The 24,976-nt window shown below is 37.0% G+C and overlaps 1 protein-coding gene across 1 annotated transcript; it reads left to right on the top strand.

The window, feature by feature from the left end:
• Window positions 1–3,907: 3,907 nt before the first annotated feature.
• On the top strand, window positions 3,908–24,927 carry zgc:194930 (uncharacterized protein LOC557813 homolog). Its single transcript, XM_052149990.1, has 3 exons — window positions 3,908–4,226; window positions 18,742–18,794; window positions 22,199–24,927. The coding sequence occupies exons 2-3, from the start codon at window positions 18,763–18,765 to the stop codon at window positions 22,899–22,901; spliced, it is 735 nt and encodes a 244-aa protein (XP_052005950.1). The 5' UTR covers window positions 3,908–4,226; window positions 18,742–18,762; the 3' UTR covers window positions 22,902–24,927.
• The last annotated feature ends 49 nt before the right edge of the window (window positions 24,928–24,976 follow it).

Raw genomic sequence — 24,976 nt, 5'->3', positions numbered from 1 at the left:
GGAACATTTTTAGGTTACAAACTGGTAATTACAAGAGTATTATGCTATAAATGTGGTTTATGAGGACATTTCTAGTGTCCCCATAATTTAAATAGCTTAAAAAACATGAAATTATGTTTTATTGGAAATGTAAGTTTTCTGTGAGGGTTAGGTTTAGGGGTTGTGTTAGGTTTAGGGGATAGAATCTATAGTTTGTACAGTATTAAAATCATTATGACTATGGAAAGTCCTCATAATGATAGGTAGACCAACATGTGTGTTGTGTTGTGTGTGTGTGTGTGTGTGTGTGTGTGTGTGTGTGTGTGTGTGTGTGTGCGTTAGTGTGTTTTTTTCTGGGAACACAACAGGTATAACAAAGTGAATTAAAACCAAGAAAATGTAAAGAAAATGGTCAAACATTTTCTTTGTTTTATCAGAAAGCATATGTGAACAAAGTCAAAGAATTGTATTCCAATTGGATTAAGTAAAAAGTTTAGATTATTATTATTATTTTTATTCATTGGGCATGGGGGGCCAGTTATTAAATTGTCCTTGCTTGCTATAATAAGTCTAAGCAAAAAAAAAAAAAAATCAAGACATACTAAAATATTTCTTATTTAAATTCAACAACTGCCTACAACTGTTTATTAAAAGAATGAACTGTTTATTAAAGAACACAGTTCTTAAAACTCCTGGAATCACTCAATTATTTAGCCATGTCTTGTCTTGGACAACAGGGGGCCTTGGAGTCAAAAAGGTTGAGAGAGGGGGCCCAACCATAAATTATAAATTTTGACCCATTATTCTGCACACTTTTGTTTCATTTAATGAATATTTTTACGATTCAGCAGTCTGATTCAGATAACATCTGACCTCAACAATAATTGAGGTCAGGACATGATTCTAACTTGGCACTCTTAACGTGTTTAGCAATATTTCACGTGCACAGAATTGTTCAGTGATTTTCTTCTGGTTACCTCATGATACAGCTATTTGTAAAATACAAAATTAAAAAAATAGCCTCTATAGCTTGATTCCAATTCAAGAGGTCACTATCTTAGATGTTTACATACTTTTTCAATCAATAACTTTGAGTGTTTTAATTATTTGAACACTGAGCTTGCAAAAGGAGTGGAGCGTTTACTTACTGCGTACACCAAGCACTATCATGTTGTCTCCAGAAGTTATTTTAATTCAAAGCTCATCAGAGACAAAGTTCACCCAGCATCATTCAGATGAAGTATATTTGGTTCAAAGGGTATCTAATATGCAGCTGTGATTGCCTTTGTGTTAGCCTGAATAGCATTATTGTTTTGACTTGATAAACATGCTGAGAAATTAACTTCTGGTGGTCTATTACAGTATATACACGAAAGCTTGCATTTGTAATTGCACATAAGTAATCTACTGTCCCTTTAGCTGGTATTTAAAGGACAGAACTGTCATTTTAATGATTGCTTACCTCTTTGTTATCACACACCTCTCTCTAACACTTCAAACATACACCGATGAGCCAAAACAATTTGACCACTAATGCCTAATGTGCTGATGGTCCTCCGCGTGCCGCCCAAACAGTGCCGACCTGCCAAGGCATGGACTCTACAAGATCCCTGAGGGTGTCATGTCATATCTGGCACCAAGACATTAGCAGCAGGTCCTTCAAGTCATGTAAGTTGCAAGGTGGAGCTGCCGTGGATCGATCTTGTTGGTCCAACTCAATCGGATTGAGATCTGGGGAATTTGGAGGCCAGGGCAAAACCTTGAACTCTTCATCATGTTCCTCAAACCATTCCTGAACAATGTGTGTAGTGTGGCAGGGCACATTATTCTGCTGAAAGAGGCCACTACCAGCAGGGAATACCATTGCCATGAAGGGGTGTACCTGGTCTGCAACAATGTTTTGGTAGGTAACACGTGTCAAACTGACATCCACATGAATTGCCAGAACCCAGGGATTTCCAGCAGAACATTGCCAATAGCATCTCACTCCCTCCACCCTCTTGTCGTCTTCCCACAGTGCATCCTGGTGCCATCACTTCCCCTGGTAAACACTGCGTATGTACACAGCCGTACACATGATCTAAAAGAAAACAGGACTAATTGGACCAGGCGACCATCTTCCACTGCTCCAAGGTCCAGTTCCGATGCTTGTGTGCCCATTCTAGGCGCTTTCACCAGTGGACAGGGGTCATCATGGGCACTCTGAGGCTACGCAGCCCCATACGCAGCAGGGTACGATGCACTGTGTGTTGTGACACTTTTCTCCAATAACCATCATTAACATTTTCTGGGACTTGTGCCACAGTAGACCTTCTGTCGGTTAGACCAGACGGAATAGTCTTCGTTGCCCTCGCACATTGATGAGATTTGGGCACTTACCACCCTGTCACCGGTTTGTGGTTTGTCCATCCTCAGACCACTGTCGGTAGCTACTCAACACTACTGACCGGGAGCTCCCCACAAGCATTGCCGTTTCAGAGATGCTCTGACCCAGACATCTGGTCATAAAATTTAGCCCTTGTCAAAGTCGCTCAGGTCTTTACACCTGCTCATTTCTCTTGCATTCAACACGTTGACTACGAGGACTATTTGTTCGCTTACCATCTAAGCTCCCAGACCATTACATGTGGTCTTGTTAGGAGATGATCAACATTATCTGCTTCCATGTGAATGGTTATAATGTTTTGACTCATCAGTGTGCACTCCACACTGTAAACGTTGTCAAATAACCTAAAAATGTACTTGTGCTGACATCTAAACTATTAGCTTTTCAAATCAAATATCACAGAATCAACCTTTAAAGGGTCAGAATGGGCAGAAATAGCTCCTTAAAAGTGTTAGTTCACCCCAAATATTTATTCTGTCTTCATTCACTAACCCTTTTGTTTTTCCAATCACATGACATGCTTTCTTCTGTGGAATACAAAAGGGGGTGTTAAGCCCAAAGTATACGTGAACACTAGGCATCTGTGTACAGGATGCAATGAAAATTTCGCCATCAGCAGAGTGCTCGATTACTGAACACACACGGAACGATTTTTCTAACTACGGATACTATGAATGTGCAGTATACTCATGCGCCTGGAATTTTTTGCACAAATTTGTGGCTCCACAAGGTGGCAACGCTCACAGTTAAGCTTTTGCATGACGAAGCACAAGAAGATGATTTAATCACCGCTAAACAACAGGAGACGAAGGTAGAAACAACAACAGTGGATGTTCACAACAAGAGCCCACGTGTGTGGAAGTCAGGAGATGCCTGCATTTGTATTTATAACTCGAGTCTGAAGAAATATAAAAAAACATATTTAGGTGTCCAAACTCCTGAAAAGAAATAGTCCCGTATCTAGTCCATTAGCAGTTGTAGTGCACATGCTCCAACTGCCTGTATACTTTGACATGCTAAGCGCTCGACTGCACACAGACTCTAAACGTTTGCATCAAAACTGAAGTATACTTTGGGCAGAATGTCACACTAGTCACCACTGATTGATATTGTATGAAACAAAAAGTTGCAATGAAAGACAATGGCAACTGAGGCTAACATTCCCCTTTGTGTTTGCAAGAAGATAGAGAGTCATGAGGATTTGGAACAACATCAAGGTGAGTAAATAATGACAACGGTTTCATTTTTGGAGGCACTGTCCATTTCAGGGAGCCTAACAAGAGCACCTTTGCCAATCATTTTTACCCAAATATTTGCATAATATTTGTTAGTCTTTTTAGATTACATGTCATTGTAATGCACCTGCCCAGACTCTCTAATAGCCTTACCTCGGCTGTGTTAGTTAGTCTGGGTATTCGCTATTTGTGGTGGTGTAATTATTGCTTTGCGTTCCAATGGTTTTAAAACTGTTCCTCAGTCCGCTGAGTTTTCCTGATCCCTCGTCACATGGTTTGTCATTAACGTGCCGAGCACAGGCCCTTCTCCAGACTGCCATCTGAAATTCAAATAGACGTGTCGAGGAGGCATGGTTGAGCGGAGTCACGGGGGACCTTCCCGTACTCGGAAGCAGTAACGCAAGGAAGAAAAAACAAACATAACCAAGGAGGAGTAAGCGGGCTGCAAGCGCGATGCGTGCGCGACGTATTTCGGTCATGAAAGAAGTTTTTGGAACACTTAATTTATTTGGATCACTTCTGTTTTACGAACTACGAATTGGAAAAATAAATGAACACCGGAGTTATCAGTGAAATTGAAGCCCCTCTGGCAAACAACTGCCACACCTTCATCATCACTGTAACAGGTAAAGGGTTTTACAACAAATGATTAAGTCATCTCGCAGTGATGAAAGATGTTTGATGATTTAAACTCGACACACGAGCTCTCAATGGGCTTGTTAAAGTTATTCTCTCACCTGTTGCGCAGAGCTCAGTGCGGAGTGTCATTGCATTATTAGTGAAATAACAATATGAAGATTAACACATCTTCAGAAAAGATTGACCATAAACAAGTCTTAAGATTGTGTTACAACTACGCAGGTGTTGAGCAAATTCTCTCGTTTTGGCAACGTCACCGTATTGTTTGCTTTGTTTCGGAATATTAAGGAGTAGGCTAAAACCTTTAAACTGTTCAGAAGTAAGTCAAATCGGTTGTTTGGTTATTATTTGGGATCTTAAATTGGTTAAATCGTACTTTTAGTTAAACTGTCAAAAGATGGCAGAAGTAAAGGGGTTGTAGATTGTCAGGTGTTATTTGCATTGTTGACTACTTTCAGGACACTTAGCTAATTTTATTCCCGTCAATTCTCATTACCGTAATAAGATTATTCCCTTAATTATTACATAATTATTACAAATTACTATAATTATTCTCATAAAACATTTGGATGTTTTACTTTTGCAATTCCCATTATTATTTTGCTATATCCCCCTTAATTCTCATTACCGTAATTATTATCTATTTTATATTACCGTAATTCTCAAAACACATCTGGATGATTTGACTGTGCTATTCCTATTGTTTCAATGATGATTCCCACTATCGTAACACAATTGTAAATGTATTATAGTAAAAAAAATAAAACTTGATGTTGTGATTTTTTTTATTTTTTATTAAAATAAGCAAAAATGACATGCAGTGCCAAGGGAGTACTACTATGATGTATAAATGCTTTACTAATTTAAAAAACTTTTTTTTTTCACATATGGGTATTATCATAATGTTTAACCCTAAATAATAAATGTAAAAAAAATTACATTATATTTTGCATAAAGAAAATGAAATTTAGGAACATTAAGACTACTGCAGTCGATTTAACACGTTAATTCAGTGTTAATTGTATAAAAATTAACACAATCATGTCCCCTGACTGTAATTCAAGCATGGAGTACCACCATTTTTCTCCAGGGGGCAGTAAGCGAAAGTCCAGCTGTATAGGCAGCGTGCAGTTTATACAGAGAACAAACAACACTTACCGACGGCACAATATGAGAACACGTTCTTGCATTTAAACAGCTTGATGGAGCACATTTCCAAATGCAGTGATCTCAAGATGTGTTTTTTTAAGTTTCAAACTATGTCAAACCAGGGCCGTAGCCACCATAGACATTGAGGAGGACATGTCCTCCCCAATATTCATAATATTGCTCTACCGATATGGGTTTTTTCCATGGTTGATTATTAAATGATTACATTTGGTCCTCCCCAATCCTGAATATGTGGTTACATCCTTGCGTTAAACTTCAAACAGCGACCTTATAACTGTATGTTTATGACACAACGGAACCTAGACAAATTCAATTTCAAAATGGATTGCTGTGAACTATAGGACAATGATAGTCTTATGTTCAATAATATGGAAATAAAACAAATATTGGATTCTAAAGCCACTTTTTGTATTGTCTTTTTGGTAACACTTTACAGTAAGGTTCCGTTCCTTATCATTAGTTAGTGTATTATGTATCATGAACAAACAATGAACAATATAATTTTTACAGCATTTATTCATCTTTGTTAATAAAAATACTTTGTTTGTTAGTTCATGTTTGTTCATAGTGCATTAACAAATGTTATCAAACACACATTTTGATTTAAAAAATGATTCGTATATATTGAAATTAACATGAACTAACGTATTGTTAGTTGAAAGTTCATGTTAACCGATGTTGTTAACTCATTTTAACAAACGGAACCTTATTGTAAAGTGTTACCATAATTTTTAATGCTTTACTCGCATACCACAATAATGTTATGTATTTTAATTATCTGTATTAATATGTTTTATAATATTTATATTTTATGTATGATTATTAAAATATAACTATTTATAATCTTTAAATCATTGTAAATGTAATTATTGTTATTTGAGGGGCTTTCTCAGCAAATATTTATATATGGGATTAATTTGATTCATTAATAGGCATACCGCGTAATAAATGCGATTAAAAATGATAATCAATTGACCTCCCTATTTGTGACATTATGTACGCACATTAACCACCCAATTCTCATTACTGTAAAGCATCTGGACATTTGACGTCTATTATTCCCATTTTTTGTTTTTCAATGATGATTCTCATTATCATAACACAGTAATTTTACTGTATTACTGTCAAAATGATGCTGTTGTTTTATGATGATTTTTAAATTAATATCAGCAAAAAAAGAAGGTAAAAAAGTGGGTAAAAGTAGTCAGTACCAAGGGATTACTACTATGAAATATAAATACTTAACCAATTTGAAATAATATATAATTCGCATTTCGGTAATGATAATATCTAAATCTTTTTTGCATTGTGTTAATGAGAATTGGTGGGTAAAATTTGTTAAACTGTCATGAAAATAATGTAACAATGAAAAAAAATCTTAATGGCCCTAAAAATAGACATTATTTTATATATATAAAATATCAATTCTTATTTCTTTCTTTTGATTTTGAAGTAAAGTAGGACCAGGACATTTTCCTGACAGTTGAGAATCAGTGATGAAGAGGATTTTAATGCAAGATTTGAATGCCTTTTGTAGAGTGCCTATGAAATCTACCTTTATTTTCCATGATGACATAAGAATCATCGCAGGTTTATGCAGTTTGCCTAGGTGTTTACAGTCAGAGTCTCTGTTTATTTTAGAGCGAGGTCTGCTTGGGCTGAGTAAGGTGTGGCCAGAGGTGCCCTGTGAAGGGCCATTGGGCTTTGTGCTCTGTCAGACTATGGGATTTTACATTGACATTTACACTACTAGTGTGTACACAGGCTTGCCTATATTATACATCTGAGCGTGACGTAGGATAGCACAAAGCAGTTTCTTTTTTCCGTGGTTCATTATTCACGGATTTAATCTCTTCATCTCTTTCCCATTAGCTGTTGCCCACTTTGATATAATAGCTCTGTTAGAAGGACAGCTAAATATACACCTTAAAGTGAAAAGGGTTATTTTTAGTGACCTCACGATGTTGTGAGGATAGTAGGAATGTACACAGACCACCTAGGGCCTGTGTTTGAATCCCTCTTCCCTCACGTGCGATCCCATGACTGTGAATCTCTGATCGTGAAAACTAGTTTTGTGTAGACTGCAGTTGCAGTCCAAGCAATAGCACTGAACATCATGGGATGACCTTTGTTGATCTCGTTACAATGCAGGAATATTTTATTGTTCAAAATCTCCTAGAATTTAACAGTTAATCGTAATTTGGTGGCACTTTGTAAAAGTTTATATGCCTAATTATTATTTTTTTTTTACTTTTCTCGGTTATCCAATTGTTGAAAACACTAGATTGATGTACATTTATGAACATTAATCAGATATACACTTACTTAGCACTTTGATAGGAACACTGTGGACCTAATAAAGTGCTTGACGTGATCTTCTGTTGTTGTAGCCCATCTGCCTTAAGCTTTGACATGTTGTGCATTCTGATATGCTGTTCTGCTCATTACAATTCTACAGAGTGGTTACCTGAGTCATCATTGCCTTTTTGTCAGCTCGAACCAGTCTGGCCTTTCTCCGTTGACCTCTCTCATCAACAAGGTGTTTCCATCCGCAAAACTAACAGGAGATCAGCAGTTACAGAAACACTCAAACCAGTCCGTCTGGCACCAACAATCACCTAAATACTTTTTTCCCCCTTCTGATGGTTGATGTGAACATTAACTGAAGCTCCTGACACGTATCTGCATGATTTTATGTACTGCACTGCCACACGATTGGCTGATTAGATAAAATGTGTACAGGTGTTCCTCATAAAGTGCTCACTGAGTGTACAGTATGAGACAATAGGGATCTGTGTATAAGAAAGTGCCGTTTGAAGACATGTTGATATTTTAGCCCCTCCAGCAACCTTCAAGCTCTCTTTTTTTGTCAGTCTGACTCAGTTTTTATATGTAAACCCCACATCAGTAACTATAAGAATAGAATAATAGATGACAATGAATGAGTGTGTTCAGAGATGCTACACACAGGATGTAAGGTGGATCCTTGTTTGGTGTGTTTAGCATGGTTGTAAGTGATGATACGGGCATTCTCAAGAGTGCTGATTCTGCACGCATTTGTTTTCTGGTAATGAGGCCATGGCAACAGCTTCCAGGGAAATGCACTCATTGGCCAGCCATATTTCAAGACGCATTTAAAGGGAGGTTCAAATGCATTCATATTTTATAAAGATGTTTGGCTGTTCCAGATATATGGAAAAAATATAGTTTGCCATTGGATGGCCAGTTACATTATTTATTTTTTTAGATCTAACAAGATAAGGAAAGATACTTTAAGTGGAACAATAAATGTACACATGCAGTTTATTGTAAATGAAAATGTATAGTAAAATTGCACCTGAAAATGTTGTTGTCATCAATGTTTTTAGCTTTTGCGACAGAGTCTTAATGTTTCTTGCATTGTTAATGACCCGTGTTATATGTAAATGGAGTACAATTTCATGCCATCTGGCTGTTTCCATATGCCATAAATAAAACGAAGAGGAGCATAACACGTGCAGAGAGAGAGAAAGAGATACTAAACCAGTTTTCCCACTTGTGTGTGTCTTAACCACACCCTCCTGAATCTGATCCCACTATGATAAAGACGCATCATCCAATACTGAGTTACACATAGGGCCTACTGCCTTGACAGATAACCTAATATCCTTTACCACCCCCTTCCCTCTCTGACTATGTGTGTATTAGTGAATGCACTTTATTAAACATTGGCTCAGTCCTCAAGGTAAAAATAGTGTTTAAGAGTTAACCATTAGCCCAGAGGAGGTTTGTGAAGTTAAACTAATTGAAGTACTCATGTATGACCCAGAACTGCATATGCCTTTGATTTGTGGAAATATATGTTGGCTGTGATCTTTTCTTTCCTGTGTTTGGATTTACAGGGTTGTGTAATGTTTCAACTGATAACACAAACAAGCAATTTAATACATTGAGGTCCTGGCACAACAGAGAACAGCTTGCTGTAAACCTGGATCCACTCTTGTATTATATGTTATTTGCATATAATGTACACAACTTCACATAATATAATTTTATGGTGTTATGATGAAACAGTAATAAAAAGGTAATACAATGAGAAACAGGATGAAACGGGAATACAATGAGAAATTAAAAAGATACATTGACATATAAGAAAAATTGTAAAACTTTACAATAAGGTTGTATTTGTTATCATTAGTTAACTATTAGTTAGACATGAACTGGCAATGAACAATACTTTTATAGCTTCTATGGCAACACTTCTCAGAAAGTTTCCATTCGCTAACAGTAGTTAATGCATTAGGTATCATGAACTAACAATGAACAATATACACAGATCACTTTATTAGGCATCAACAGCATCATCCAATCACTGCTAACTATTTTAAAATAAAGTTATACATAATTAATTCAGAATCTATGTACTGATTAACATTGTCCCATTTCTGACAAACATGTCTAGTGGTCCAAACATCATCTGCAGCCTGAAACTGAACTTTTGGTTTTTGATTTTAGTAGTGAATGCACTTAGCTGCATATGTTAAAGATGCCCTCTTCTCCCTGTTTAGTGAATTACTTAACTTCTATTGTGCTGTCTGTTTGCACTGGTCTCAGAACAGTTCGAAATGCACCTTATTTTCATCCTAACTCCACATAAAGCATCTGAAAGCAAAATGTTTCAGCTTTTGGATGAACCCGTTGATTTTTAATGTGAAAATCAGAGACTGTCGCTCTTTTCCATTGGTGAGAACTGAAGCCGCCAGAGTCCCGATATGGCGCTGACATCTTGGGACTTGAGTCTGCGCAGTTGCGATTTCGGGACCAGACCTGCGCAGTAGTGAGCAGGAAGTAAAGCCGTGAAATCAAGGCTCCGCCCTCACTCTCGCTGAATCAATCGCAAGCACACGCCCCTGCACTTTTGACTTATGATGGTGTGAAATAATTATTTATAGAAATTTAGATATTAAATGTAAAGCTCCAATCTCCTCAGTCCTCCGAAGATCCCGAAAAAAAGTCTGTTGGTGCTCCAGTGACTACTTCGCTCAGAGAACCTGTCAATCACAGCTGTCAATCATGATGTCACAGCACCGTTTTTATAGCATCAAATAACTAACTAAAAACAAACTTATTTTGAAAACAAACACTTGAAATTACATCAACGTGATAGAAACTAGAGTACGTGACAGAAACTATCTTTGGAAAAAAGATATGTGAAGTGTAATTTAATTGTTTAGTTGGTCTCACGTCCCGTTGAATAACATGGGGAGGCGGGGTTTATGACCTATACTAGGACCAGTCACCGGGGGGGCGATCGAGACGTTTTGGCTTCACTTTTGAGGGCTTGTGCGGCACACTTAGTGAAAATGCACTGTAAATATAGTAATGCATTTGCTAATGTTAATGAATAGAACGTATTGTAAAGTGCATGTAACATATATATTAAAATCAAGCAAAATGACCTTTAGATGTGTTAATGTTGAAAGTTCATTTTGGAGGGAAAAATGTCCCAATTTCTACAAATGTGGACATCATGTTTATCAAGTTTTTAAAGCGGCATATAAAACTAAACTAGAGATGCTACTCTTTACACCCAAGTGAAAAAACTTAGAGGTTTCTTATCAGAGACACTTTTGTTGGCTCTGTGCCTGTAGAATCACTTCAAGGAAACCGACGGCATGCTGTTGTGTCAAGTGACTCGTTGCACTAGAAGTTTAACCCGTAAAAGACAGTTTAGAGTCTTGCGAACAATATTCAGTTGGTTTAAATGACTTTAAATTATGCATCGCGTACAGTGAAGCAAAAATACAACGTTCACACATGTGGACGTGGGGTCACATATGGTTAATTTTGGTTAATACCAATGTCAACATCCATCCATCCATCGTCAACCGCTTATCCTGTGTACAGGGTCGCGGGGCAATGTCAACATATACTTATAAATTATTCATGATACCTAATGCATTTACTAATGATTATCCTATTTATGAAGTGTTGCCAGAGAAATAATACAAATGGATAGTTCTAGCTACATTCCCTAAAAAGTGTTATTACATGTAAGCCATTTTAAATCATAGGAGATTGTTATTTGGTATATAGGAAACTTGCAACCTACTGGTGTCAATGGGAGGATTTCAGATCGTGTATAACTGTACTCAGCTGGCCATTGATAGCTCTAATTATCTCTCAACATGTTTTATCTGGCTGTATGCTTCGCTTTGTTCTCAACAAATTGAAAGGGCATGAAACATTAGTGGCTTGCGTGTTTGTTTATCTTGGCTGTTGAAGGCCAGTGCATGTGTTGGTTTGGGCTGGCACACACACACCACGGTAGAACCAGGGATTTTTACATTTGAATAATGCTGAGAGCAGAGTCTGTCATTTAATGCTACCACCATGTGTGTGTGTGTGTGCTTACCTGTTTGCGTGTCTTGAGAAGGTTAAGGGCTAAAGAATGGAAAAGAACCCTTATTCTCGTGCAGGAGATTAAGCATTTGTCACTTTCACAGCGCAGGCCAGAGAGCAGAGCTTGAGGGCACACATTCTACAGTGATGAGAAATTCCCTACTCCAATATATTCCTGCCAATGGCATTGAGCTCACATTTCAATCCGTCTGTGTTTTAGCCTGTAATACATTCCATTATACATTTTAGCAGTCATTATACTGGAAATTTGACAGCAGAATGCTGCTATTGACCAATCAAAATCAAGTATTCCAGAGAGCTGTAATAACGCCATTTACACTTGTGTTTAAGACTACAGTAATTCTTAGTTTGTCATGAAATTGTACAAAGCTATTACACGTGAATGTAATTTAGATATTCCGACTGATGTTATGCCTCTTTATTTGTTTCATTTTTATAATATTTTAATTGAGTCATCACATTATTGATTAACTACACATAAAACTATTTTTATCATTGTAGTGATAGAGAGGTTTTGTATTGCTGGGAAGTGAGTGGGTGTGCTTTGTTGACTGCTGTAAAATGCAATAATGCTGAGCAGTTGACAAAAAGGTTTCCAGGTGCCCTGTTATACTCCTGCTGTCAAACAGGTGTTTGCCATGCACCACATCTGGCACCTAGCAACACTCTAGCCAGTTTTGTGGGTCCATGGCAATGGACTATGGGCTATGAAGTTTGAGTTATACCTTTTAGGATCATTTTTTGTATAATCCTCTTCCAAATAGTGTATAGAGCAGCTTATTACAGTATCCAGTATACAGTAAATAGACATACAATAGCACCAGGACACTTAAAGGTGAGGTGTGTAGGGTACAATGGGGCTAAAGTCACACCTAAAGGAAGATTAGCTTTTTTCTGGTCACAAAATATATCAACATTTACAGAATGTGTTTCTTTTTATTGAATAATTTACAACATAATTTATGTTAAAATAAATAATAACAGAAGGATGTTTTGATTCAAATTCAGTTTTTAAAAATGGTGGTGAAGGAGCCTTTTACCCCACACTTGGGGCTGCACAATTAATTGAATTAAAATTTAAATTGCATTATGATTATTAAACCACAAAAGGCTGCGATTTAATTAAATTAATAAATAATCTGCATGTGCTGCTCGCGTCAAAGGTTATGTGTGCTCTGTTTGGTCTGTTTTGTGTTTTTACTGTTTGCAGAGCAGTTCTGTGCTCCACAACTCGGTTCAATTTGCTTAAATACTCCAGATTCACTTTAATTTCACTTTTGCGTAATTCCAAATATATTTTGAAAAAATAATATACAAAAGAAATAATAATTATATTATAATATATATATTTAATAAAACTAATATTCTAATAAAATATGACATGGGTATTTGTGGATTGAAGTGGACAACATTTTAAAATGAGAAGCACACTATAAAGATGTTTCACTGTTTTATTTATTTATTTGTTTAATTTTGGCTGTAGTGAAAAAGGCCTGAGTTTGGTTCATTTTAAGAGGACTCTTACGTCTTTTGTTTGGCAGTGGAGCAGGGTCAAAACATTAATTTTGGTGAAAAGTTATCACTCCGCTACTACACTCATAAAATATTTTTGGGATTTACGTATTTCAATTTCATAACAAAATGATTTACAATTACATTGCATAATCTTCAACGAGATAAAACAAACAGTTTTATTAAATTATTTTAGTTAAAATTCAATTAAATTTGAATTTGGTTATGAAATTGAAATGCGTAAATCTTAAAACATGTCAAACCATTTTTTGTATAGTTTTTTGTCTATCATATCACAGTTCAAATCACAATCGCAATATTTGTTTTTCAAAACAATCACAAAATGACTTTTTGTCTACATCGTGCAGCCCTAGCTCAAGTGGTGACATTGCCAGTAGTGTGACTTTGGGGAAGCCTCTTTAAAAACATTATTTTTGCAATTCTCTTTGGTGATGCTAGTGGTGCAAAAATTACCAGCCTGATCAGACATAAAAATCGGCAAGTGTGTGGCAATTTTTCTTCATCCGAAATCGGTATACGTTGACCGAATTTGAAAACACAGCTTCCAGAGGTTAAAGCGGTAAGTGTTTCAGAGCATATAAACAAGTGTGACATCCATTTGTATCTAGGAGAGGTCGCCAGAAGCCAGTTGTGAAAATAATAGTTTCATGGTTTCATGGTTTAAAATGAAGATAAATGCTTATTTTGTTTAATATACTCCCCAACCAAAACCCAAATCTAACCCTAATCATTAGTAGAGACAAAATGCAATGTTAGGTTAAAAATGCAACCTCGTTATCATGCTTGTGATTGTTTATACAAATGTGATTACTTCCTCGTTTAAATTAGGATTGAATTGTGGTCTCCCATACAACTGACACAACGCACTACCAGTCGTGCATTGAGGGAAATTAATTGTTATTGAGCCATTCCAAATATGTACGATGGGAGGTAGGGCATGTCAGTGAGTCAGCATACTGTTGCCAATCCTAGGGTAATCATGTTGGAAATTACATACTTGACTTGACCTTTAAGTCACACTTTTTAAAATTATGATATTAAAGCATTAGATGCAAAGTAGCATTTATTTTATTTGTTTTGAAAATTAGCAGGCACACTTTTCAAGGAAAATATATGAACAACATTTGAAGAACTATGTCTTTGTTTACTTTGCTAGGACTAAGAATGACCTTGGGGTCAGTTGGTTAAAAGGTATTGCAAAGAAGGCTAAGAAAAGTGTAGTTCTATACCTTGGTACTGAATGTGTACCATATTCATGTACAATGGTACAGTATATACATGGTGCTTCAAGGTACTTAAAATAATGCCATGGTAATTCAGTGGTACCAAATGCCCATGGTACTGCTGTCACATGGTACTTTTTATTTTGGGATGCTGCAATTATTACTCATTTTGTAAAAAAATAAGACAATATTTATTTTTATATCTTTCACATCACAAACATTATAAAGACGAACATCGGCTCACAGTTGCCTATTGACCTCCAAGTGCAGTATTTTTCCACTGTTTTGAATGTTTCCACTTGTAAGAGCTTGTTCTAAAACATTTGCCTTTTTGTCACAGCAAGTGGCATGTAAAGTTTCAGAGCCAATATTTTAATGTTTTCAATTGAACACATACCTTATTTGTCTTGATTTCAGTCATGTGCACTGTCAAACTTAAATGAAACATATAAAATGTGCTTCAGGGTATAAAATCTAAATGAACTGGTTTTATTCAAGTCAAAAATATCATTTAATTTGACTGAATCAAACTGACTGCATTAGGTTACGCCAATGAAAGTCAAATCAAATAGAATTAGCTCTTAAAAGGGACAGTTCACCAAAAAATTTAAATTCTGTAATTATTTACTCCCCCTTTTTGTTCCAAACATGTATGACAGAGAAGAGTTTGGTAGAATGTTAAACTCAGTCACCATTGCATCTTTTTTCTATACAATGAACAATGTAGTAAATTGTTACTTCCTTAATACTAAAATATATTTTATTAATTTAGATTTGGTTCAGTTGTGGTTCAGATCTGTGCTTTACTCTTATGATTGGGCTATGATTCTATGGAAATATTATCTAAATGATCTTCATAATGTGTTTATGATGGCCACTCCTGCAGTGCTCTCATAGCTTTGAATGTTTTGAATGTGTCTAACATATTGGGACACGTGAGGTCAGAGTCTCTGTTTTCCATGCCGCTGTCTCTCTCAGGAGAAATAGAGGCAGTCTGGGAGTGTCTTTGTCCTATTAGTCGGATCTTTTCCCACACTGAACCATCAATTATTTACAAGGCAACTCGCTCATAAAGAGCACAAAAAATGCCAAAGCCTGAAATGATGTGACAGGCATTGGAAAGGTCAACCCTTCTGTGTTGCTCTTCGGAAAATAAGGATTTATTAATAACAGATTTATTTGACGGCACTGTGGGGGAATAATCCAGAATGTCAAACACAGATGTGTGGCTGCCCCATTTAACAATGCAACTACAGCACCATACCTGACAATTTCATGAGTCAACTCCATATGTCATGTCAGTATGAGCGGCTGATAGTAATTTTTCAGGTTACCACGCATTAAATGTCTATACTACATGACATACAGTATATTACTGAAATAGGTGTCCTGAGAAATCACTCTTGTCTACGTGACAGCCCTAGACTCTGTGAACAGCAAAAAAATTTAAATCACAAATCACATATGGACATGCACATTCCTCCAAAACCTTTAAGAACGCCACATACTGTATGCATTAACACGCACACATACAGTAAGCCATGTGTGTTAAAGCGCTTTCTTTTAATAGTCTTTAATCCCTTAAATGGCTGCATTCACGTTTACGTGACATTTCAGAACTGCTTTCTGCGAAACCTCGGAATTAGCAGTTTTCTTAAGTGCAAGAAAACGTGGTCAAAATCTTGACAGAATGAAAGAAATATATGGAATAAAAGATATAGAAGCCTCTGAGAAGTCAAATGATGTCAACTAACAAGGAGCTATGCTTCTAAGCACATGTAAAGAGCTGTAGTTTCAACAGTGGCGAATTCACAGGGTCAGCAAAGCCTTCTATGCTGGCCTAAAGGTACTTTTCTACTGCACGTTACGGTTCGACTCGCCTCAACCCTACTCGCTTTACTTTTCTGAGCTTGCTTTTCCACTGCTGTATAGTGCAGTGGCTGATCGTCATAGTTACACCACCTCTACTGCCATGACATCATCTTAAACACGATACGACACAAACTTTACTGACCAAAACAATAACACAACCGCTAGCTGTTAGCTACTAGCTCATTGTGCTACATAAAGCAGTTGTTGCATGGTGATTTTACACAAGCGTAACAGTTAAATTGGCCTGGTTGTTTTAGAAGCAAGCTTCCAGAACCTGGTCAACTAAATAAAGTGAAGCTTTCAAGCAGAGTATAGAGTTAACAAAACGTACCATCCTCCATCGTGGATCAATGCCAGTTAGATAGCGTCCATTTGGTCGAACCACTTCCACTTTTCCTTGATGGTTCTGTAGTCAATTTTAAGTGATTTTTTATTTATTTTTACTTTTCCCTACACTGTTGGTAGGTCCGGTGTTAGCCACATGCGGCCAACAGCTGATACACTTCATGAAAGACTTTTTAGTTGTTACTAACAAGAGGACAGTCTGGACCACGTTTATTGACCACTGCGTGGTTTCGCGTACAGCCGTTTCTTTTTTCACAATTTGAAAGGCACGTGAACAAATTATACTGTTATCGCAGTTTCTAACTTTAAAACTAGCAGGTTGATGTCTGTGTTGGAAATCCAGTGACGCTGGTAGTGACGATTCTCTCTGACCAATCAGTGATCTGCAGGGTTTTGACGTCACATTTAGTATCGGCTCGGCTCACTTGGAACCTCAACCAAGGTGGTACTAAAAAATGTATCAGGTACCAGGTGCTATCCACAGTGGAAAACCCCCAAAAAGCGAGCAGAGTCAAGTTGAGTCAAGTTGTACCATGCAGTGGAAAAGCCCCATTTCATGTCTAAAATATCTTTCTTTTTTCATCCTTTCATTCTCATTCACCTTTTTGCCTATTTATTTACAATCGTTTTCCACTACTAATTCATCTAAAAACGAATACCAAACAACGAATAGTTTCATCAGAGTTTCAATCAGAGTTTATTTCTTGATATTTACAAGGGAAGTGTGACGTCTGGTTCACAAATCACATGCCCAAAGCCGAGCGCTTCCGAAGCAGCGAGTGAGTCTGAGCTCCCCCCTGTTAAACCTTCAGAATGTCTACAGAATCCCTCAACAGTGCAAGTGAATTGGTATCTAAAGTCAGATTGTCAGATTCATCAGCCTATCAGACTGGTTTATTAGTTCTTGGTGGGTGAGAAAGAGATCCTTATGTATTTAAAAACGTGAGATGAAAACAGGAAATGAGGGCCAATTTTCACCTCAAGTAAATTGACAAGTGCTTTTTGCATTGTTATAGCAACATCAGGAGTTTTCTAAGTGTAAATTAGGCAGTTGGAATGTCAATTGGTATTATTTATTTGGCTGCGATGTAATCTATGACATCCATAGGGATAGGGTGTCTTATAAATTGTGAAACAGTGTTTTCTTAATGGCATGAATCGCACTGAAGGCCAAGACTTAAAATGCACAACCCGCTACTGAAATTCAACCACACAACCTTGCAATGGTGCTTCCAAATGTTCGTTGGAACTACAGTTTCAGGAAACACCAAATCGTTTAACTATGTTGGAAATGATGGAACTTGTGACCATAGTTGGCTAACGATGCTTGCCAGTGTCAGGCTGACACCCCAGCCCGACACCGGAATATTGAACCAATGAAGGGTGTGTGTTTGGGGCGGACAATTTGTTTTACGACTGATGGTACGGGGGGAGTGTTTGGGATATCTGATGGAAACCAATTATTATTTATTTTTATTAGTTTTTTTATTCCATCCGGTGATGCTAGTAGCACAGAAATGACACAATTCAACTAAGTTTATTCAGTACTTCCAAATTCTTTGGGTTTTCCATTGATTGTGTCAGCAGGTCTCTTTACATTGATATGACTGTGATCACAGCCACATGTTCCGACAGCCGAGGTGAAGAATTAGCAGTTACTGAATAGCCCTTTGTTGAAATCATGTTTCACTCTCCTAAGCACTGATTCAGCAGCCCAGATCTGGCACAACAGTAGATTCTTCAAATAACTATTTCTGAAATGTAACTTCACACTTAAAGCCACACAATTCTTTGTATATTGCAATATAAATACTAATGAATACATCCTGCTCTGATTGCCTGTTTGATTATTTGACAATAGCATTAGTTTAGAAAATGGATTGTCTGTGGCAAGTATACTCTCCAGAAAGTTACATGACACACACACTCACAGAAACCCCTTTGTATCTCTCCCCAGGTACTCTACACAACTGTCCAGATGGGTTGCAGTTGCTGTAGGATGATAAAAAGGTAAGACAGGAAGTAGACAAAAGTAGAGATTTTGTATATTTCTCATGCTACTCTTTAACAGTTCAGTCAGACTGAGAGGTCATGTAGTCGCTCATCTAAAGCTGACCTTTAATCTGTTAAGTGATTGAGTATGCCAAACCTGTGTTGCCTGCTATCACTGGCACATGCTTTTTTAGTTTATACTGAAGCTTTAAATGTTATTCACACGGTCTGCGTTAAACTGCCCCATAAGTGCCCAGAATGTCACATTTCCAGGCTTAGCTTGAGCTGCAAGAATTGGCTTATGCGAATACTACAATTTGAACATACACCTCATGCACCATTAAAGTTTCTGTATGATTCTTATTTACAACGTTTACAGCTTTCTTATTGTATTTATCATACATAAATGTGTATTCTAATGGAATTTTTTCCAAATCTATGAAACGTGCTCAACAGACACATCTCTTGACTTATAGGTTCAAAGTCATGTCAAGGGGTGCATCATATTTCAGATACTCATTCTATCCAAAAGTATCTACTTTACTGGTAATTGGACAGGAAAATTTTGTCAATTGAAAAAAGTGAAAGTTATCTCACAAATTGCTCCTCTTTCATTACGGTAGGGGTTGTGTTCGAAATTAGCTGACAAGAATACACGTGTGCACACTTGTATAAAAGAAGTATATGATCTGGGTACTTTTGACTTTGACAATTTTCAATGTTGTATGATTTGGATGCACTAATACTTATCTCACGTAATATAGAATGCAATTTGGGATGCAGTGTTTGTGTTCTCAGGCTTTTGTTTGCATTGTCTCAGAAAAGTTAGCATTCTATTCTGCTACAGCTTTTACTTGGCAAAAAGAGCTCATATTACTGGGCAGTGTGTGTCCTTTTATGAGGGTAATGTTTACTAGGGATACAATTTAAAGACCTCTCAGTGTGGAACATTTAAATTTGATCTGGTGCACAAACACGTGTTGTGTTTCATACATGTGGATTGTTATCAATGAGCATGTTTACATTCACACCAATATGCTAATTACTCCCCAAAATCAGCTTATTTAACCCTACTATTCGGATCAAGTTGAGCCGTTTACTTTGCTATTTGCAGTCACTTTTGGCCGGACACAGTACAGGTGTAACTGTTTTTGTAAAGAAATGATAACATTTCTTCTTCCTTGAATCTTATTTACATATACATTTCTTGATTTCGCCATTCATTTGCATATGCAAATTAGCATGTTTATATAACTTATCTAAAGAAAAAATCTTGTTGAAATATAAATATGAGAAGATATGAAAATATAAGAAATATAAGAAAACATGAGAATATGTCCTGTATTAAGGGTAGATTGCTGCCTTCTGGTGAAAAAAGAAAAATTAATTTCAAATCATGTCAATAATAGCCAGTAGATGGCTGCAGTGTTCTATGCAGACTCCTGCTTTGTGGTAATTCTAAAATGTTATTCTAAGTTATTTATTTAGATATCAATTAAGACATTATCAAAAAGTGTTTTTGCAATAATGTAACATGCTTATCAAACCTGACCTGGTATTACAAAGAGAAGACATTTTTGTTACTAATCGTGTATTTTGTTTCTCTGCATGTTGTAAAGTCTCCCCCCTTCATCTCTCTCTCTGTGTGTGTTTGTGTGTGTGTGTGTGTGTGTTTCTGCATTGCGGCTGATTTATATATTGTATTTGTCTTTTCCATTAATTTCCTATGGTCGAACAGCAAAGTTGTATTTATTTTTATATTTTTAGGACCACTAAGACTTATCAAAATAAGTCCAATTGTGTGTGTGTGTGTGTGTGTGTGTGTGTGTGTGTGTGTGTGTGTGTGTTCAGATGGCTAGTGGAGGAAAATTAAAAATAGTCTGATAAAAGAAACCCTTTTTATTACATCTTAAAAATGTATTTAGGTCAAAAATGTCTAAACAGAAAAGGAAGGTTAAAAAAATCTGACAAAGCAAGAAATCCGTGTTTACATGACTGTGGCAGGGTGGAGGGCGGGGCCGGGTCGTGATCATACACACCGGACCCTTATCAGGCAAATGAAGCCTCTGATGGAGCGGGTGTGTATGATCATGACCCGGCCCCGCCCTCCACCCTGCCACAATAACATTTTAAATTAATTATTCTCTGATTTTGACATAAAAATGGGAAGAGGCATGCACACAACACATGCACACATTGGATATGCTGGTAATGTGTTTACATGCTACGCAAATCTGGGTAATGGGCAAAAATCTACCCGTTCTGAATCTGTTTACTCTGACAATATATGTGACCTTATACAGATAAAGGAAAGGCATGTAATGCATTTACAGTAAACACACTTAATGTATATGATACAAATATATAATACATCATACACAAAATATTTGGAATATGAAAGTGAAGACACCAAAAGGACATGCCTTTTTGGTTAACATTGACAGAATAACCGGTCTCTATTTCTCTCTTAGTGGGTAAAGGATGTAAAAGGCAGAAGGAACTCAGTAGGAAGTGTCTGACACTATTTACCACCATCAACAAATAAACCAGTCCACAACCCCCCACACACACACACCACTTAGAATACCACTCTGCCTGTCTGTCTGTTTACTATCTGTTTTCTATGTTGTTACTTAAAATGGTTAACTTATAAATATAGTTGTTGTAAATATTATGGAAATATTGTGTTATGCAATTAACCCCTCAAAGAGGAAACAGGACACAATACAATGTGAGTACTCATAAACCTGTAGATTTTACAAATGTGGATTCGTCAAAGTGGCTCTGCTTCCGTCAGCAAGAGTGTTTACATGTGCAATGCAAATTTGGAGTTCGTTCAAATCCACTGCCCTTATCAGGTTCCAGAGAATATCCCAAATAAGGTACAATGATGAATGGCTGAGATACTTTCCATATGTGAAGACAATAACACCTAAGACCTACCAATATCAGAGGTCTGATAAATGGATAATTATTTGGTTTTGTTGGGTATAGTTTGTGTAGAACCAGACCTTTAAATACTATCAGTACAACGTCTGTCTCACTTTGCAGTTTACTCTTTCCTAGAACTACTCAGCCGTGGGGAAGAACGCATACTCAAAAGTGGAATTTCTTTTAAAGAAATGAATTAACCAAGCTCAAAACTGTTTTTGTAAAAAAATAGGCACAGTATCCGTTATGAAAGGTGAAATAAATGTATGGTAAATTGCATATAACTGAATGTGTATCTCCGAGCTGCCAGCGATGATTTGACATTTATTGTTGAATCATTTATTGACGATATTGTGTTTTTTGAGTTGTATCTCTTTCCTGATTTTCATATCCTAACTGAGTTATAATGTTAAATGGTATAGGTATTCTCAAGGCCACCAAAGGTCATTTCAATTTAACCCCCTCCAACCCCCACCCTCTCTCTGTTTCAGTTACATCTATGACCCCTCAGTCCCTGTAGATGTTTCTGGTCATAAGCGGGACCCCACCACTAGCTCTCTGTATGAGTCTCACAGATTCCCAGAGGAGGCGGACCACATCCACAAAAAGCAGGGTTTCCATAACCTGGGTTATAGCACCCACCCCAGCCCTACCAAACTCGACATCGACAACAACCACATAAACCGGCTCCATGCCAATATTCCAGGTGATCAGGTCAGGTCGAACCCAGATGGAGGTGACCCCAGCGTTTACATTCTGCAGCCTGAGGGTAAGGGGACGCCCGTAAAATCCACTCCCAGTTTGCGTGCTGCCCCGCCCGTACAAAACGAATTAGTGTTGGGCACAGAAGCAGGCAAGCGAGAGGAGAGATTCCGAGACTCTGGGCTGGGCGGAGGGGGAATGACGGATGGGACAGAGGAAGAGGAGGAGGACAGGAGGAGTAGAGTGGCCAGTACTCCAGACACGGCCGATGAGGAGAGCATACAGTCGGTGGATATGCACACAAGCAGCACTAGCCTCTCCTCAGTGGACACCAAGCTCATAATAGAGGATGGAGATGAAACAGCTCCTTCCATAATGAAAGGAGAGCAGAAGAGAGAGAAAGAGATAGATTGTATAAGCATCACAGACTTGATGGTGGCCGAGGCCTTGGCTGCCCTGGATGCAGCGACTGCAGGAGAGGACTATGAGTGACAGGGCTGCTCCACCAGTCAGGTGACAGAGGATGACTCCTTACTTAATGGAGCTGTGGGAGATTTCCATACTCGCTCTTTCGTCCTCTTCATTTGAATATAGCCAAAATAATAGCTTTCATAAGATGAAGCTTTTCTAAAGTCATTCTGCAGGTGTTTTTTGACTGGAAAAACTCTTTAATGAAGACAGGAACTGCTGCTTGTTTACACAAGAGAAATTGACCCTTTATCAGGCTATAGACTTGCTTGAGCAAATTAAGGTTATCTGTGAATGTTTTGTCCCACAATTCAGTGGCGTGAACAAACTCCACTCTTGAACGAAATAGAACGGACAACTGTAGTGTGATTTTTCCTCCGTACTGTTTTATATGCATTTAAATTCAGCATAATAATGAAATAAGCTTCTAAGAACTTCCCTGCTTTAGTGTCTGTGGAGGTGGGGCTAAATAAATCAGAGCACTACATTATTATTTTCATATATTTTCTATACAAAGAGGTGGTAAAAAAACAAACAAGCCAGTGTCCCGGTGTGGGGTTTCTTCTGTGCTTACTGTTGTACTTTTAGAGATGTTTTACGATGATCAGTTTGCTTATTAGAAAGAAATCAAGCTCATATTCAACTTAATCAGTCTCAAAACAGAACAACAGAACATAATGCAATTTCTTGTTAACACTGTGAATATGTCATAGAGCTTTAGGAAGACAGTTTATTGGTACACACAAAAGAACAGTAAGAGATGTTTGGAGTTTGTGGGTGAATGTCACCAAAACATAGTTTAGTCATATTTCACCCCCAAAATTAAAAGAAATATGATAAAAGAATCATATTTGTATTTTCATGACAGTTAAGCACATTTTGCCCCCAAATTTGCATTACCGTAATGCTTTATTATCAATGATGATTCACATTAGATTCTTATTACTTTAATGCAATATTTATTTTACTGTAAACCCTAAAACAAAGATTTAAAGAAGTTTACAGCTCAAATAATTAACAAGTTTCAACTATAAGTAATATAAGTCCACTAATAAAATTATAAGCATCACATTTCTGCATTTACACCCTCCAAAAATTGGCCACATTCACTTCCATTGTAAGTGCATCACTGTAACCTAGATTTTTGGTTTTTAAAGAAAGATTATTTTTTGTGGTATAATCAAAATTATGCCATAAATGCTGTATTAAACCCGGAATATTCCTTTAATTGTCACGAAAGGTCACAATGCAATATGTCACAATGCAAAAACGTTAATGTTGCCACACAAAAAAAGGCTCCATATAGTTTCAGTTTATTTTTCAGTATATATATGTCACATTGGAAAATTTGCTGAATTGTCATGAATATAATAAGTTTTTTTTTTTTTTTTTTACTTTTGGGGTAAATATAACCCAGACATGTTTCTTGACAGGTTTTATGAGATTCACCCTCGTATATTTATGTTCCTGGTATATTTATGCAATGTGTACTATTAGGGTTGGGAAAACAGAGTTGTATGTTAAAGCAAGGATTAGTGTGTTGAATCAGGCCAGTGATGTAGTTGATGCGCTATGCTATTCTAATTCTGCTCTAAATGAATCTAACTACCTGAGGACTGATGAGAAGTAACCCTACCCCTATCACTACATGAAGAACATCATATGGATCACAATTCTCATGTACATTTCTATTCATAAGTGAACAAATATGATGAAGTTTTCAGTGTCAAATGAATGTAACTTACCAGAAATAGATTTTTTTATGGTACCTTTATGAAGGTCATGGTTTTAATTGAGTATTTCTATTTGTATACATTGTGCCTTTCTATGCTGGTCAAAATAATTTCTTTAAAATCTGTAAATAAGCAAATATATTGATAGACACTGATTTTGCATTGAAAACCAGTGCACAGTACTGTAACATTACTATCCATTCTTTTGCCCTTAAATGAACTAATACAGAACACAGTTGAAAATTGTCACATGAACCAGGGAGAAAATAAAAACAATGTGCTTCATCATAAGACTTGCACAATCTGTTGACATTTATGTCTCGTGGAGAATGATGCCACAGGGCCCTCTTATATAACTTAATATCT

Source organism: Xyrauchen texanus, chromosome 2, assembly GCF_025860055.1.
Source record: "Xyrauchen texanus isolate HMW12.3.18 chromosome 2, RBS_HiC_50CHRs, whole genome shotgun sequence".
NCBI classification, from domain to species: Eukaryota; Metazoa; Chordata; class Actinopteri; order Cypriniformes; family Catostomidae; genus Xyrauchen; species Xyrauchen texanus.
This window is presented reverse-complemented; position numbering and strand designations above follow the sequence as displayed.